This window comes from Convolutriloba macropyga, chromosome 4 (genome assembly GCF_964194025.1).
Source record: "Convolutriloba macropyga chromosome 4, txConMacr16.3, whole genome shotgun sequence".
NCBI classification, from domain to species: domain Eukaryota; kingdom Metazoa; phylum Xenacoelomorpha; order Acoela; family Convolutidae; genus Convolutriloba; species Convolutriloba macropyga.
Genome location: NC_134471.1, coordinates 29,801,044 through 29,819,083, shown reverse-complemented (window position 1 = coordinate 29,819,083; position 18,040 = coordinate 29,801,044). Strand labels below are relative to the sequence as shown.

Below are 18,040 nucleotides of genomic sequence, written 5' to 3'. Positions count from 1 at the left end.
ACGTCGTTCCTATAAGTCTTAGTTACCATCTCTAATGCTTATTGGTATTGATAGTAGCCCCTGTAGCCTCTCTCTAAGAAATAGAAGTACGTTATGTTCAACTACCAAATGCCATCAAAATAAATCGGACTTAAGAAATGTTTTTGTACAAAAATCTTTTCTTTTCAATATCTTCTATTCTTTCAATCCCAATCATGCTTATTGGAATCAACGGCGGCTATTTTCCGGCAATCTGCCGGGTATGTTTAGATTTCCAGTTTTTGAGCTTTGTTCTTCTTATCAGTCTGTTTCGAGGTGTAGGATAGTAAAATAGACGCAATTTAGGACTAAATTTAATGTTACAACCTCAAATATTCAAAAGAAATATGCCTTAGACAAACGCTATTCGCTTGACTAAGGGAATAATTTACAACGAGATTAATTCAGTGGAAAGTGTTTAAATATACAAGCACGCGGCGTAAGTGAAATTTTAAAGTTACATTCTCGTAGAAGTTCGACATCATGCTGCCTCTTTCGCCCGTTAATATTCCCCCTCGAATTACCGTAGCAGTAGGGGTTACCTATAGGGTTAGGTTCGGTTTGGGCCCTTCCCCTCGGAGTACGGGACCTTGACCTGCGTAAGGTCCCCTCGCTGGCCGTTGGTCGCTGCTGCGGCGGCAGTGTGAATTGGGTCACTCTTCTGTTTCTATCAGCAGAAGACGTCGCTGATGCCCTGAGGGCTAGGGTTGTGCTGGTCGACGAAGCCGCCTCCCCAGTTCTGGTTGTTTCCACATTTCCAGAGCTGCTACTGTTTGAAGATAAGCTGTGCGTTTTTCTCACTGCCATTTTTCTAAAAAGAATTAAATAAATTCTTGTTTATAAGAGAGAGTTAAATAATACTTGCTTGTTTAAATCGAACGAAAAGAAAGTAAAGTCAGCATTGAAGCAAAGCTCAGGTGTTTGATAGCGGCATAAAGCAATTTTAGCAATTTTAATGAAGTACCAATTTCATATCCCTCATTTGGCGGAAACCAATGTCTGCTTGAACTTAAATAGAACGGGCTCTGACGAGAGGACAGTTAAAATCAATTTCATGATCCATAGGGTACGTATTACCAAAATAAATTAAGTAAATTTATGACGTCATTGCTTTTGAGTGCCTAAACTTAAGGCATACGGAAAAGTAGGATAAAAGGAGGACTATATTACCATTTGCGATCAGGCTTTTTATACTTTTGGAGCTTCAAAACCGGATTTGGCCCTCTCTCCAGCTACCCTCTCCAGAAGAGGAATACTTCATTGCAATCTTTTAGCTGCAACTCTTCTCTTCTTCCTAGTTCAGTAGCCAACAGCTGAAGTGAGCACAGGAACCTTGCAAAAGAGAAGCACAGTAACAACCTAAGAGAAGCCAAGAAGAGCGCGAGTCTCAGCAGAAGGGCTTGCTCCCGAGAGCGTGTTTCAGCACGCGGTAGGCAATCTTAAGCGAGGTCTAATTTTGTAAAACTTCTTTTTTCAATCCCCGATTATGCTGATGATTGAAAGAATTTATTTCGCGCATTGGATAACATCTGACGAGTTTCAAAATGAGTGCAAAAGTTGTCATTATAGTTAGAAGCTAGAATTGTACAAGCGATAACCTGAATCATGAAAGAGACTTGCTCAGAGAAAATAGGTTAAAATTTAGTGTTGCCGGACATTTTGCCCAATGTGCCATAATACGCAATTTAAAAAAGGAAGTTGATTTCTTTTGAACTTTAATGGATTACAAATAGCATTTATTACAAGCATGAGAAGATTCTCCTTACCGAGGGCTGATACCCGGCTCCGAATCAGCATATGTTCATTTGTACTCGGTTTTCAAATTTACCCAAAAATGAAATTGTTCTAACTTTAGAAATACAAATTTGACTTTGTATCTAGTCGCCTCGTCCACATCTCTTGAATGTTCGGGGCTTACCAAAATGTTCATATCAGTAATATTATCCTTTCTGCAAGCATATTTTATAAAAACAACTTGTTCCTTATTTGCAAACTGAAATGAGTCAAATTGGATGTGGTCGACAGTTAAATTTGTCTCTCGTTGAGTCGCCTTGTTATTTGCTCTCACACGAAGTTTGTAGCAATTATATTATTCCTGTCGGTCTGTTTTAATGCGATTTTTTGCTTGACCGATTTTTCGTCTGATGCTTTTGACTTTTCGTCCTCAAAAACGGGATGAACAGGTAGCGCCCAGCGGGCATTAAGTGCTCTTGGAGCCTTTCAGCTCTGTTTCAGCTCAAACTGTTTGGGAGACTTGTACTCACGTTGTGAAGGGCGGTTCTTCGAGGTTGAAGACCCCTTCACTGTTGACCGCCCCACTATTGCCCCCACGCGCGCTGTTACCCCCTCACCGCACTGTTGTCCCCCCATCAGCCCTCGGTGCACCCCCCACCCCACCACGTCTAGCTACTGATGAACAACCGTTCGCTGAAAACGCGCAAATTTATACTATTTTGCACAATTTTCAATCTTTTTGAACATTTTTTGATTTTTGTCAGTCCTAGGTGTCAAGCAGCCTCCTCTAGGTTTTAATAATTAGTTAATGCATAGTTTCTAGTAGTAATAGAATGGTTTAAACATTTTAACATCAGGATTTTTAGCATTTGACAAAACGTGCATTTTTTATTTTTTTGATATTTATTTTATTCAATTTTTTCAGACCCAGGGGCCAGAAAACCTAAGGGGTTTGAGAATAATTTACTGACATTTTTGGCTATGGAATAGTTCTTCAACCTTTAAATGTCACAAATTTTAGCGATTTCTTGGTAAAACTTGCTTTTTCATGTTTTTTGAAAGTTTTTGCCGTTTTTCAGGTTTTTTTCAGCCTCAAAAGCCAAGTAACCTTCTCTAGTGTTTGAGAATAGGTTACTGTATAATTTGTAGATGTAATAGAATGTCTTGCAACATGTTAAGATCACGATTTTTAGAATTTTTTGACAGTTTTTGCCATTTTCAATTTTTTGACATTGTCACTATTCAGGAGTTTTTAGACTCAAGGGTCAGAAAAACTCGGCTAGGGTTTGATAATCTAGTGGAAAATTTTTGTTGGTTATGCTTTTTTAAAAAATATTTGCAATGTTTTCATGTTTGAATTTTTTCCGTCCCCAAGGGCCCTGGGACATCCTCCAAGGTTTGATAATAAGCTGCTCCATAGTTTCTAGAGTTAAGGGAATGGTGATCAATTTTTTTATGACTCCATTTTTAACAATTTTTTTGAAAAAAATTAAAACTTTTTTCAAGTTTTCGAAAAAATTTTATCATGTTCCAAGTGTATGGATCTCTATGAGCCAGTGAAACTATTTCAGGCTTTTAACAGGGATACTATTTAGTCTCTTGAGACAATGAATTGTTTCTTAAGTTATTAATATCTTAAATTTTTATAAAATTTACAATTGTTTCCTTTTCAGTTTGATTTTTTTCTAACAAGGCTAGAAAACTAGAAGTTGCAGAGTCTAATCCCGTCATGGAAAATGTTCTTATCTCTGTGTCGGTTAGGGCTTCTTTCCTTCTCTTTCTCGTTCACGTTTTATCTCTCTCTCTCTCTCTCACACTCTATCTCTCTCACACTCTATCTCTCTCTCTCTCTCTCTTTGTTGATGCCGCTCTTCAGCTGCTGTTATGTGGCGTAATGTTATCATCTCTTATCCTCATTAACAATGAGTTATAGTAGAAATGTTTTTATCTTATTGACTTAACAGGCACTTTCTGGGAAATCATTGTTAATTGCTATCAAAAACAATTTGTAGCAAATATTTTAAATCCGTTTGTCTCTTTTATGGAATTTTTCGCTTGGCCGATTTTTAGTCTGAACCATTTGACTTTCGTCTTCAGAAATTGGATAAAGAGGTAGCATTTAGTTTGCATAAAGATTTGCATTAAGTTCTCTTAGAGCAGTTCAGCCCACTAGTCTTCAAGTATGCGATTAACAGAAAGTGTTTTGGAGACTTATACTTATGGTGTGAAGGGCGGTTCTTAGAAATTGATCCCACAACCCCCCCCCCCCCTACCCACCCACCGCCCCCACATCAGTCCCCCAATCCAGTTTTGCACCCCCGCTGCGCTCACCTTATGTCCCTTCAGTTAATCTAAAGCTAGACTCACCTAACCGTGGCTAGCTACTGACGAAGCCAACCGCTCGCCGGTTGTTTGAGAGCAATTCGCCCGACGTTAGTCAGTTATGTTATAGAACTTTTAAAATTTGATGCTTGTTCTGATTTTCTTACCAGTAATTTTTTCAAAATAGCTAATTTCTTTGCAGTCTAATGCACCATTGAGCGTACATAAGGACAAAAGAGATATTCGCACATTTTTTGGTTGCGTCTATGGCTTTTGCGCAGTTTTACTGTCTAGTGACCTTCACGTTACTCCATAAGATCGCTAAACTTAGAAAAATTGCCAGTACATTGAAGTTTATTGTGTATTTTTGTCAAGACCGGCTGGGGACATATTGCATTGTGAATTTGGATGGTTATTGCTTCCAAAAACGGTTTGAACTGAATTATAATCTGATTCATTTGTAACAAATAATCGCTGATTCTTCTATGGTGCTCTCTCGACAAATTTGCAATGTATTAATCAGTGTTGTTCGTAACCGATCATCCGAAATACTTTTCCCCCCTTTCACCCTTGTGCATGATCAAAATTGATGTTGCCACTAAATGTGCCCGAAGCATAACGCGAAGCAAGCGGCCCATCTGTCTCTCACAAACACAAATTAAGTGCAGATAGTGTTTATATGCCAGTTTGAAATGAATTGTCGTCAACAGTTGTTGAAGTTAGAATGGGTCTTATTAGTAGTACAATTGGGGAAGTTGTTTTTGGTTGTTATATATAATACATACTTAGTATTTCCTGTAGATCACCCTCCTTTTGATCAGTCTAAATGTTATAGTTACCTCTCTCACTCTCGCGCGCTCACGATACTAAAACACAGAATTCCTAGCGTCATGTCTAAATTTAAGGACAACTTTTTCAGACCGAAGTACTGCTGCAATAATTTAGGAAATGAATTTGAGTCCCTTAGGCAGCTGATTAATGTTTTGCGAGTGTTTTAATGCACTGACTGTTTTATTCCGTTTATCGTGAGTGCTAGAAGTTTAACTTCATTCTCCTGTAAATTAAATTAGATTTATAGATTTCTTGAATTATTAATTTGATGTTGAATTTAATATTTTCTAGATCAATTTCCTTTCGTTCTGCTTCGTGTTCTCCAACTTCTTGGTTGCAAGATTGCTGACTCGACATAGTTCTGTACCTTTTGCGGATTTTTAATCCCAGAGAATCGTATTTAATAAGAAGTAAAACTGAAAGTAATCTGATGAAAATTAAAGTGTGATCTTGTTTTGATAATTCATTCCAATATAGGCGTTCTAAGGAGATAATTTATGCATTCAGCTGTCTACCGACTATTTTGAGACCATTTAGTGTCATTTTGCTATTCAATCTTTCCAAAATGCATCGTTTACAGTAAAAGGATTCGAGACGGAATAAATGCTCCGAGAAAATTTGGAGCATCGGTTGTGTTGCGCCTACTGAATAAACTTTGACGAGGGTTCTTGATGCCGTCAAGATAGAGAAGTGTTTTAATCGTTGTTCCGAAGTTCAGAGTCACGTAACCATTGGGTCATGAATTCTAGTAGCATGTCTTGTCGAGAAATTGAAGGACATATAAAATGGGGGTAGTTTTAGAAAGTTTGAATTACGTGAGAGTAAAAAATGGAAAACATTTTTAAGGACAATTTCAATTTACGTGCAGCGTTTTAGGAAGATTTAATAGTCATCTCTGTTTTACGTTTTCCCTTTGGTGCAACATTCCGCGTAAAGATGAATTTGAAAGGAAAAATTTGAAGGATTTATGAAAAGCGATCTGTTTTTATACCAATTGAAAATGTTTTTCTGAGCTTTAATAATTTTCTTTGCAATCTACTCGATACTTTCCAGAAGCTTATGGTTTGAAATAATCTCTCTAGGTGTTTATCAACCTGTAATTAAAATGGTGTTCGCTTTTTTTCTGTTGTTCACCGTTTTCTGTATGAATTCGTGCAAGTTTGTAGAGTCAATAATGTATTTGTTGCTCTTGAACAAAGTTACAAGCAATTTTTGTAGTCGTGTCTCTGCAAAATTTTGTCTGTATTACAAAATTTAGCCTTTATTACAAAATTTCGCCTTCATTTCATGCTTTAATATCGCCAGGATCTGTTCACACATTTGTTTGAACAAAAATTCGCTTTCTAGCTATTGTTTTTTTGTTCACATGCGGCGTTTTGGCATTGATTTTCACCATTTTTCTATTTTTTTTAATTGGGTTCCCCAATCCATTTTTAATTCATTCTGGGACTAATTTTTTGTTTAGTCAATAAAAATTAGAGTTGTGTCAGATCGTGTTCTGCTATGTTTTTTTTTGTTTTCGAGTGGCGTATCACGCTTGTCTTGATTTTTGGCATCATCTAAATTCTCTTTCAATCAAAATTTTAAGCAGCTAAACTCAAATGGTGGCAGACGTCAGATGAAAAGTGCGCGCTTTTTAAATATTATTATTCTATATGAGCTCTTAACATTCGAAGCATTTTTGAAGTAAACCTGTGGTGGAATCGAGACGCCGTCAGTCGTTCGAGAGCAACGCGTCCGACCGTAGTCGGTTATGTTCAAGTTTCGTCGATGCTTTAATTATGCAGTTCTCCTCAGACTTGGCTTTGAATGCTGAATGATTTCTGAGCTGAGCTCTTCGGTTTTTTAATGGTTATTTCCTTTGACCAAACAGTAAAATGAAGATCAAGTAATTGGTCTGGAAGGTAAGCAAAGAGTAGAGGAATAAAGATAAGGTTAAGTTACAGATCAACTCTGCTCTCTCAAATGAGTTTTGGTTTGAGGATGATTTTGGGACCATCCTCGGCGTTTTTTAAACTATTCTGCAGGTTAAATGTTTTGATTGGTAAGCAAGGGTTGTATTTTCGACCGCCATAGCTGTGCCAAATGATATTCTATTTCGATTTCCCTGGCAAAGGACACTCAATAAAATTACCATCAATTAATAATCTGATAATCTTTTATTTTTTTCTGCAACGCTTTGACAAAATGTGTTCGAAGCATTTTGACCTACATATTTAGTGGAACATTTTTGTCTGTTTTCGCAAAATTCATTGTTCTAGGATTTCATCAACGTTTTTTTTTTCAATTAAACAACGGACTCACTGTGTTGGTTGTTCAATCAGTGCAGGTTAAGGCTTTCGTTAATCACAGCTGAGATTTCTGGGTTTTTATTCAAGATTGTGATAAATTCAATTTTATAAAGTTTGAATTAGCTTGTGCTTTTCTTGGCATATTTTGTCTAATTTCTTATTCCAAGAAGGAGGCTCGGAAATATGCATGCCGTGGCGAATAATTTTCCGACGCAGCTCATCCGCATTCTTTGCCTTAGTATCTACCAAATCAAGAAGAGATCTGAGAAAGTCAATAATAAAGGGTAGAACGTGCTTTGTTTTTATAAACTTGATGTATTCTCAAATTAGGACAGAGATATATACCAGTGATGTTACTACCAGTAATACCAGTCTGGCTATTTTTTTTCTAGAACGAACCAAATTAAATTGAACTGATTAGCACATTTCACGTTTGGTTGAAAAAGTAATCAATTTTAATACAATTCTCGAGCAGAAAAAAAAGTTAGTCAATTAGATGCACATTTTCGCCAAAAATCGGTTTCTGATTTCAATCTGTTTCAAATTTAAACAAAACTTCCAACACAAAGTTCCTTCAAGAAACAAAGCTTTATGATTATCCAGTTAACGCCTATTTAATTTTGATTTCGAATTTGCATTTTTGCGTAAGATACAAGTGCGCTCGATTATATTATCAATCCTATTGACCGAAATTGCATACATGTTGCAAAAAATGGTGTGAAGAACAAAGATTTAGCATGAGAAGGTTAGAATTGAGCGGAAAAGTAGCTCTTTGACTTTTAACGTGTGATCGACTCTTTGAAAATTAGTGGCATCTAAATAAAAAACACGTAGCCTCATATTAAATCAGGAAATTGTTGTCAGTAGCGATTTTCTATGATTCAGTAGTTAAAAATGGCAAACAATGGATCTCAATTACAGCTAGCGACAAAGTGCTAAAAGTAACAACAATGCAGTTAAATAGCATGTTAGAGTATACACTCTAGTAATTAAGTTGTGATCATAAGATGGAGATTGAAATTTTACCTCAATATAAGAGCGCATAGTAAGACTCTCGCAGTGTGGACCAGTTGGCTCAGTAGGGAGCACAGGATTGCAATCAATTAAGAGATTGCGGGCTCGCAGCCCACATAGGTCCCAAACTTTACTCTCACTATATTGGTGTTGACATAGAATCAACATAACGAGCAAAGAATTGCTCTAAAATAGCAAAAAATGACAAGATTCAAAAATTTACTAAAAAAAATGAATTGTTTCTTAGTAGCTATTATCAGCTATAAACAAAGCACTAAAACTGCATTACAAATTGATGAGAACTGTTATTATAGTGAATGAGAGACAACAAAAGGAAACAAAAAAAAACACGGAGAAAACTCGAAAGTCCCTTTTTTGAAAAAAAACTAATTATCGAAGTCAATAACTTTCAATGAAAATGACACAAAAAAAATTTAGTTTGTTGCAATAGAGGCAACTGGGAGTTTCCGTCACTAAGGTGACTAATTTACATATAGAAAAACAATAAAAAGTGTCGAATTTCAAAAACAAACATTTTTTCAAAACAAACTAATTCACACATAACATGAACTAACTATTAATCCATACTACTAAAGCCCATTGGCAACTTCATCTTGCGTTTTATTAAAAATATCACAAAATGAAACACAAAACAGTCGAAACTAGAAACACGCTAAGCTAATGTACGTGGCATGGACGCCAAAAAAAACATGGATTCAGAGCATTATATAAATTCACTTTTGCCTCTTTAGAAAGCTCATCGATACTCTCATCAAAAAGATTGAAAGATAATGAAAGAACAAATAAAGGCTATACTCAAAAAATAACTGAATGTTTACCAAAATTCTGTGCCAAGGCTATAAAGAAAAGAAATTATTCACTAAAAACTCATATACCTCCCTAGAGAATCTTAATTGCACTCTCATCTTTCAAACTTGGTTATCTGGCCACAAAATGAACAAAAATTACAGGCAGATCTAAAAAAAATTAAAGTTTTGCGAAGCGCTAGCTTAAAAACATAAAAAATCGATAAGGTGTTCATTGAAAAAAGGATATAGGTTCACTGAAGCCTTTTCACAAACGTTGATGGGACTTATTCTGAATGAAAATAAATGACAAGGCAATAAAAAATACAAGAAAAACCAGTAAAACCAAAGGAAAAATTCTAGGATTTTATCGAGTCAAAGCCGCAAAAATCTTTAACCGTCCGTTGGGCGTTTCAAAAAATAGCATCTCTGCGAAAACAGTTGCCGTACTTTACGAAATTTACTCTGAAATCTTATTCTCAGGCCGCTTTAAAAGCAGTTTGAAAGAATATAACGATTTGAAACTGCTCAACTTTTTGCTTACTTTACTAGTTTACCATTACTAAAATCACAGCTTAAGAAGTCAAAAACATTGTCAAGATCTTTGAAAAAATGTTGGATCTTCAATATATAATTCATTTTTTTTTCAGTTGTGAAAATCGCAACTGCCTTGATATTGGGTTTTTAACGATACGAAGTTGTTGCTAATACTAACATCTTCAGTTAAAAACGTATCCAAATGGGTGCTAAAAATTACTCTAAAAGTCAACAAAATTTTGGTTAAACGGATGTTTTAAAAATTTTTAATCCTAGATAACCCTTCAAAAAAATGCATTTTGAATCTCTATTGTCAATGATACCAATTGTTTCTACGTTAAAATATTTAGCGGCCAAGATTCACTGAAAAGAAAAAACCAATTCATATAGTTTATCCTGCAATAAGTGGGTTCGGAACAAGAATTGTTGGCCTCACGCCTCGGTTTTTCATAAGTTTCAAGTTATAATGTTTTATAAGTTGCCTTTTTAAATAAATTTTCAGAATTTGTTTGTTTGGTTTTTGGGCAGCTAATTGCATTCAGCTCTCCTCGGATTGAAAATGAATTGTGGACTTTGCTTGTTGATTTTTTTCAAAGCATTTTTTGACTGTTTCATGTTTGTAATTGCTCGGTATTGTTTTCAAACCACACAATTTTTTCCTACCGTGGTTTTTCAGTTTTGGGTCTAAATTTGATCAATTTGATTTGACTTGTGACTCGATAGATGATATCGCTTATATTGGGCGTTGTGCTTTTTCGCTCTTTTTTCGATTTGTTTTGATCAGCAAACATTACATGCGTTTTAAAAATGCCTGGCATGAATTAATATATCCAAATTGGCGTGTTTTTCGTCCTTTTTGAGCACTGTCAGGTTTTTGTCATTTCTTAGGGGGAATTTTATGTGAACTCTTTTTGTATTAGTATCGTGAAAAGGCCAAATAAGTTGGTAAAACAGTTTACGTGTTTTCTGCTGACTTTTTCATTAGAGATATAAACCTTTTCTAATTTGTAATGGGATTTCTCAATCACTGCAACTGCTTACCTTCAAACAATTTTTCAAGTATGAATCCTCCCTGAAGTTTAGAAGGAGCGCGTGTGCCTAAGGTCGTCACTAAGGAGACTAATTTACATATAGAAAAACAATGAAAAGGGTGGAATTTCAAAAACAAACATTTTTTTCAAAACAAACTAATTCACACATAACATGAACTAACTATTAATCCATACTACTAAAGCCCATTGGCAACTTCATCTTGCGTTTAATTAAAAATATCACAAAATGAAACACAAAACAGTCGAAACTAGAAACAGGCTAAGCTAATGTACGTGGCATGGACGCCAAAAAAAACATGGATTCAGAGCATTATATAAATTCACTTTTGCCTCTTTAGAAAGCCCATCGATACTCTCATCAAAATGATTGAAAGATAATGAAAGAACAAATAAAGGCTATAATCAAAAATAACTAAATGTTTACCAAAATTCTGTGCCAAGGCTATAAAGAAAACAAATTATTCACTAAAAACTCATACCTCCCTAGGGAGTCTTAATTGCCCTCTCATCCTTCAAACTTGGTTATCTGGCCACAAAATGAACAAAAATTACAGGCAGATCTAAACAAAATTTAAGGTTTTGCGAAGCGCTATCTTAAAATCAGAAAAAATCGATAAGGTGTTCATTGAAAAAAGGATATAGGTTCACTGAAGCCCTTTCACAAACGTTGATGGGACTTATTCTGAATGAAAATAAATGACAAGGCATTAAAAAAATACAAAACCAGTAAAACCAAAGAAAAAATTCTAGGAATATATCGAGTCAAAGCCGCAAAAATCTTTAACCGTCCGTTGGGCGTTTCAAAAAATAGCATCTCTGCGAAAACAGTTGCCGTACTTTACGAAATTTACTCTGAAATCTTATTCTCAGGCCGCTTTAAAAGCAGTTTGAAAGAATTTAACGATTTGAAACTGCTCAAATTTTTGCTTACTTTACTAGTTTACCATTACTAAAATCACAGCTTAAGAAGTCAAAAACATTGTCAAGATCTTTGAAAAAATGTTGGATCTTCAATATATAATTCATTTTTTTTCAGTTGTGAATATCGCAACTGCCTTGATATTGGGTTATTAACGATACGAAGTTGTTGCTAATATTAACATCTTCAGTTAAAAACGTATCCAAATGGGTGCTAAAAATTACTCTAAAAGTCAACAAATTTTTGGTTAAACGGATGTTTTAAAAATTTTTAATCCTAGATAACCCTTCAAAAAAATGCATTCTGAATCTCTATTGTCTTTCTAATGATACCAATTGTGTTTCTACGTTAAAATATTTAGCGGCCAAGATTCACTGAAAAGAAAAAACCAATTCATATAGTTTATCCCGCAATAAGTGGGTTCGGAACAAGAATTGTTGGCCTCACGCCTCGGTTTTTCATAAGTTTCAATTTATAATGTTTTATAAGTTGCCTTTTTATATAAATTTTCAGAATTTGTTTGTTTGGTTTTTGGGCAGCTAATTGCATTCAGCTCTCCTCGGATTGAAAATGAATTGTGGACTTTGCTTGTTGATTTTTTCAAAGCATTTTTTGACTGTTTCATGTTTGTAATTGTTCGGTATTGTTTTCAAACCAAACATTTTTTTCCTACCGTGGTTTTTCAGTTTTGGGTCTAAATTTGATCAATTTGATTTGACTTGTGACTCGATAGATGATATCGCTTATATTGGGCGTTGTGCTTTTTCGCTCTTTTTTCGATTTGTTTTGATAAGCAAACATTACATGCGTTTTAAAAATGCCTGGCATGAATTAATATATCCAAATTGGCGTGTTTTTCGTCCTTTTTGAGCACTGTCAGGTTTTTGTCATTTCTTAGGGGGAATTTTATGTGAACTCTTTTTTTATTAGTATCGTGAAAAGGCCAAATAAGTTGGTAAAACAGTTTACGTGTTTTCTGCTGACTTTTTCATTAGAGAGATATAAACCATTTCTAATTTGTAATGGGATTTCTCAATCACTGCAACTGCTTACCTTCGAACAATTTTTCAAGTCTGAATCCTTCTTGAAGTTTAAAAGGAGTGCGTGTGCCCGTCTAGGATCCTTAATGCTTTTCCGAAATTTTTCGGCTCTGTTTGTTTAATTGTTTGTTAAGTTCAGACATTTCCAGAGTAAATTTTTGATGGATGATTTTTATTACGCCAAAACGAAGTGAAATGAAAAAAGTGTGTTTTTGAAACGTTACCTTTTTATAACAATTTTGAAGTGGAGCGAGAAAATGGTTTTTGAACGAATTTCCAGTAATGTCCGGAAGATTTACTTCTCATTTCACTACTTCTGGTTTTTGGGACGTTTTTCAACTTCGTTTTTCAGAAAGGTATAAGGTGATTTGAGCATTAATTCCCTTGTCAGCAATGATTCGTATTTTGGATCGCATTCTTTGAATAGTTTCTGGAATTCTTCCGCGTATATTCAGATTTTCCAATCAAGTTTTTTTAGGGTTGAATTCTCATTAAAAGTATCAGCCTTTCAAAAGAAGTTTTGTGCTGAGGGTTGCTGTTTTAGTGGTTTCTGTGTTCATTTTGTGGTTTCTCATCTGGTTGATTCGACCTATTTTCTAATGAATTCTTTCACGATTGACTGTGCTTTACATAAATAGATGATTTTTAGATATTTTAGCTGCGGAACTCCATAGCGCTGATTTTCTAGAGTTTGCTGCGGGGTTGAAATGAAATTATCGCCAAAGTTGGTTCTTATGAATTAATGAAGCGGCCCAGAATGAGCTTTGAGCTGATTTTTTTTTCAATGAACATGTGAATAAACTAATATGTACTTTTAACTGAAAATTGCTTGTGTAGTTTATTTAGAGTTATTTAGTGATAATTTAGAGACAATTTAGTTATAATTTACATAGTACTATTATAGAGGTGTAAAAAATTTATTGTATATGGAGATAATTAGTTGAGACATGTAACGCATTTTCATCTCTAACCTAGCAGAGAAGGGGAAACGTTGAGTTTCACATCCTTGAATAAAAGCAATTCATCCGTCATTAGTCGGTTGTTTGTTGCGTGCATGCGCCGTTCGAATTCTGATCACGTATGTTAATTGAGTTTCAGAGAAGTGATGCCGAAGAGCAAACAGGTCTTGAGTGACAGTGAGGATGAAGAGGGCACCTCCTCCCCTCCCAAGGGCAAGAAAGCCAAGCAGAGTGAGGAAAAGTCAGGAGGCGATTCCAAATTCGATTCAGAGGGCAGACTGGAACTGTCCAAAAACCGATTCGTGAGCGTACGAGACTTCAAGGTTTAGCTATTTGTATCTATTTTGTACTGTTTAGCGATACTATCGTTGCCCTGGATCCATCATTTTAAGGTTGCTGATATGTGATTTATTTCTGATAATGAATATATTGTAACAAAGCGTTGTTCCTGCAGAGAAGATTTCTTCGTCGATAGAACCGCACACAATTTTGTATATAAAGTGCTAATTTTAGAGGCACATTTTTGATCTTGATGTATTTTTTGTTGACTTTTAATTTTCGATCTTTTTTAATTATGATTTCTATTCCACTGTCAATTTGCTGGTTTGTAATATGTACCCGTTCATGGGACTTTAGATCAACAATGGGTGGCCACTTTATTTAAGAAGTACCTGGTCTTAAAACGACAAGATTGGTACTCAATAATAGGAGGACAGTCAACATATTAATGTAAGGATTGAAAATGAATTTAGGGTAAAGTATACGTGGATATCCGTGAGTTTTACGAGAAAGACGGCAAGCTGTTGCCTGGCAAAAAGGGAATCTCACTAAACAGAGAACAGTGGCTCAGTCTCAAAGACAATATCGAAGACATTGACAAACAACTGAAGGCAATGTTGGAGAAATAATTTCCAAGTCATCATAAAAAGCTGACCTCTTTGGCTTAAGAATGGTGCAACTTTAACTGCTGCAATAATGACTGATGTCTATCCATTTGTTTGTTGTTAATTGCTCTCAAATGATAATCATTTACACTAGCTGCTCTTTTTAAAATATTTGGTTGGATGCATTAATGGACTCCTTATTCAATATCGTTGTGGTATTATTGCAAGGAGCTAGTTTTTTTTGTGTGCATAAAGCAAAAAGTGCTGATACAAGTTTAATTCCTTCAGATTGACAAATGAGCAATGAAATTTGTTACTTTCAACAATCAGGCTCCTCAACAAAATTCTAGCTCGGCGTTTTTAGAGGTATGAATTTTTTAGCCGGTATCTTCATTTGTGTTTGCGAGTAATTTCTTCGACACTACTTGTTTATGTTGAATATTTTAAATAGTTCAGATCCTCAATGTAGTAGCAAGCTATGCATGTGATTTGACTAACTTGGTGTAATTATAATTGTTCGGATGATACATTTACTGAGTTTTACTGATTGTTTGTAATTTATGTTCGACAATTTCGTATTTTCAACTTAAAAGCCAGGAGTTTGTCTCATATTCCAATGATTGATTCACAAATAAATTTGATCGTTGGGGCTGGATTTTATCGACGCATAGTGTGCTACAGACAAAAGCAAACCATAGTGAGTAGTTTATCGTATGAAAAGATGTAGATGCAAAACAGCATATCGCCATCATAGAAAGATAGCTGCTAATTCTTTCCATGTTTTTTACCATGTTTAATTCACCCCTGTCTACTCCGTGATTTGAAAAGACCTTCGGAGCATTAAGATTGAATTTGAATAAGTTTTGTACAATGAAAATTTACATTATTGGGGACATCGTGATTTTTCACAATTCGAATCATTTGAATTGTATTGGGACGCTCTTTTTTTAAGATCTGTTCACACATTTTCATGATTTTTGAAGTCAAATTGGAGTAGTGATTTTGGTCACGCCGAAATAGGAAGTTGAGCGAAAAAGCGAGTGGTTTTGCAGCGTATCTTTTTGTTCAAATTTTAAAGTAGAGTGGGAAAACGTTGTTGAACAAAAATTCGTTTTCTCGCTAGTGGATTTTTGTTCACATGCGGCAATTTCACTTTGGTTTTTACTGTTTTTTACAACTCGAAGAGGAGTATTGGAGAAGTACTTTTTTAAAATCAATTCAATTGGAGTGAATTTTGAAGCGGGAAATGAAACGCGTGAAAAAAGAAACGCGTGTTCCGTTTCTCCTTGATGTCTGCAACTTCCTTCTCATATGCATCCTTCAGCACCTAGTGGTTCTTCTTTTCATCATTGCTCGCCCCATTGGCTAGTGGCGCAGGCTCATTGTGTTGCTCCTCTGCCCCAGTAGTGATCTGTAGAGTACCTTCGTCTGCATCATTGCCACAAATCTTGTACTCTAGATCGGAAAGTCCTGTGCCTTTCCTGTGTAGGTCAGTAGCTTCTTTGTCTGTTGATCCATCGTAGTTTGAGCAGACAAAAAAGTTGTGAAAAGAAAAGGTACTAAGTAGAAATAGATTATTACTGTCAACAACAATTAGTTTTGTTTTAGAAATCAGTTTTATGACTTAGAAAATTGCTGGGCCTATAACCTGTTGGGTTTTGGGTTTTAGCAACTTGAATAAAAAGTGTTTTTAACTAAGTAGAAAAATTAAACTCTCAAAGTGAGAGAACAACAAGATTGACATTTTACAGTAGGATTTAGAGATTTACAGGAGAGATTTGACTATTATATCTAGCTGGGGATTTGATTTTGGGGATGAAAAAAGGCTCAAAAATCAGCTGTATATATACCCGTTATCAGTGCGAGAAAGTCAGGATACAAAACTAATCTTAGCACCATGATTTACAGTGGGGGTAGCAAGGGTTACCCAATATGGTTTGCTTCTGCAAATTTCCCAGAAATCAGTCACAGGGGACTATAGATGGTATGCATTTACACTTTTCTAAGAATTCGTTCACATTTCCGTTGGTATCATAATCATTCAATACATGCTGGGAAGATTTTACATCAAATAATCTCACTCTAATATTAGTTATTTACATTCACCATCACCAATTTGAAACGAATTTTGATTCTAAGCACCATTTGACGATTCATTTATATAAATTCTCTGATCAAAATCAATTTGCTTTTGTCTTTCTAATCTGGTAAGTTAAACTTTCTTTCTATTGCTCACTAAGTTGAAGACTATAATTTGATCGAGATACTAACACCCCCACTCAGACTTGAGCTGATTGCGTAGAGTCTTTTACCGGCAAAACAGTTCTGAATGTTTCTACCTTCGTTACGGGTAAAGATAGCGTGAAGATGTCGACTGCCATCTTGTCAGTAGGAACGTAACGAATTGAAATAGTCCCATCTCCCGTCTTGTCCCGAATGAAGTGAAATTTAGTCTCAATGTGTTTGCTCCTCTTGTGCATGACTGGCTTTTGGCACAATTTAATACAACTCTGGTTGTCCTCTAATTGCTATTGGATGTTTCTGTTGGAAGCCGAAATCGTCCAGAAGTTGTTTCAGATACAATGCTTCTTGAACTGCTGCTGCCATGCCCTGATATTCTGCTTCTGTTGAAGAAAGAGCAACTGTGGCCTGCTTCTTGACACCCCAGCTGAATGCTGCGCCACGTCCCTTGAGCTTGAATTAGTGGCCTGTTGTTGATTTTCTGTCGTTCACGTCTCCAGACCAGTCTGCATCACTTTCCCCCACTAAATCATAACTAGCATTTTTTGTGTATGTAAGTTTTAAACCTTTTGAACCTTGAAGATATTGCTGAAGTCGTTTTCTGCATAGCTAGTGTTGATTGGTAGGTGCTTGCACGTGTCTGGACAGAATGACTGTAAACATGATGGCTGGCCTTATCTGGTTGTCCAGATACGGAAGTGATCCAACCAAGCTTCTGCAGATCCTCTGGTCCACTTCTTGGTCTTCGTTCGGTGCTGTCTGAAGTTTCAGTTTCAAACCAGTTGGAGTTCTTGAGGTTTTGCATTGATCAATTTGAAACCGCCCAAGCATTGTTTCTATGTAGCGCTCTTAGTGAACTCTGACTTTGTCCTCTTCTGGACTGATTCTTAGACCCAGAAACCAATGTAATCTCCTGTCTCCATGTGAAATGTTGCCTTGAGTGCTTTTTTGACATCGGAGATCACTTTAATGCTTCCTTATCCGAGAATGATGGCGTCAACCCAGACCAAGATGAAGTTGTGATCCACTGTCTCTGATCTCGCGAACAAGCAATGATCAATTCTGCTTCTAGTGATTCCTTGTCTCAGATGAAAGATTGCCGGTTCCTTTTACCAGTTGTTAGCTGCCTGTTTCAAACCATAAATTGATTTATTAAGTCGGCATACGATTTTCTCTCCATCTGATCCTTGTTTTAAACTCCTGTGATTGTTCCAGATACACTTCTTCCTCTTTTGGTGAGTGCAGGAAAGCCGTCTTGACATCAAACTTGTGCAGCACATGGCCCTGCTTCGCTGATAATTGAAGTAGGATCCTGAATGTCTCTGGCTCACATGTAGGTGCAAAAGTCTCAAAGTAGTCCAGTCCTTCCACCTGTTTGAAGCCTTTTGCCGC

At 35.9% G+C, this 18,040-nt stretch overlaps 1 protein-coding gene across 1 annotated transcript in view; it reads left to right on the top strand.

The window, feature by feature from the left end:
• Positions 1-14,981, top strand: part of LOC142337603 (uncharacterized) — a 115,833-nt gene extending 100,852 nt beyond the window's left edge. Inside the window, exons 2-3 of the mRNA XM_075386950.1 lie at positions 13,663-13,846; positions 14,276-14,981. Coding sequence (XP_075243065.1) covers positions 13,670-13,846; positions 14,276-14,431 — 333 coding nt within the window. The 5' untranslated portion in view covers positions 13,663-13,669 and the 3' untranslated portion in view covers positions 14,432-14,981. The remainder of the gene's footprint in view (positions 1-13,662; positions 13,847-14,275) is intronic.
• The last annotated feature ends 3,059 nt before the right edge of the window (positions 14,982-18,040 follow it).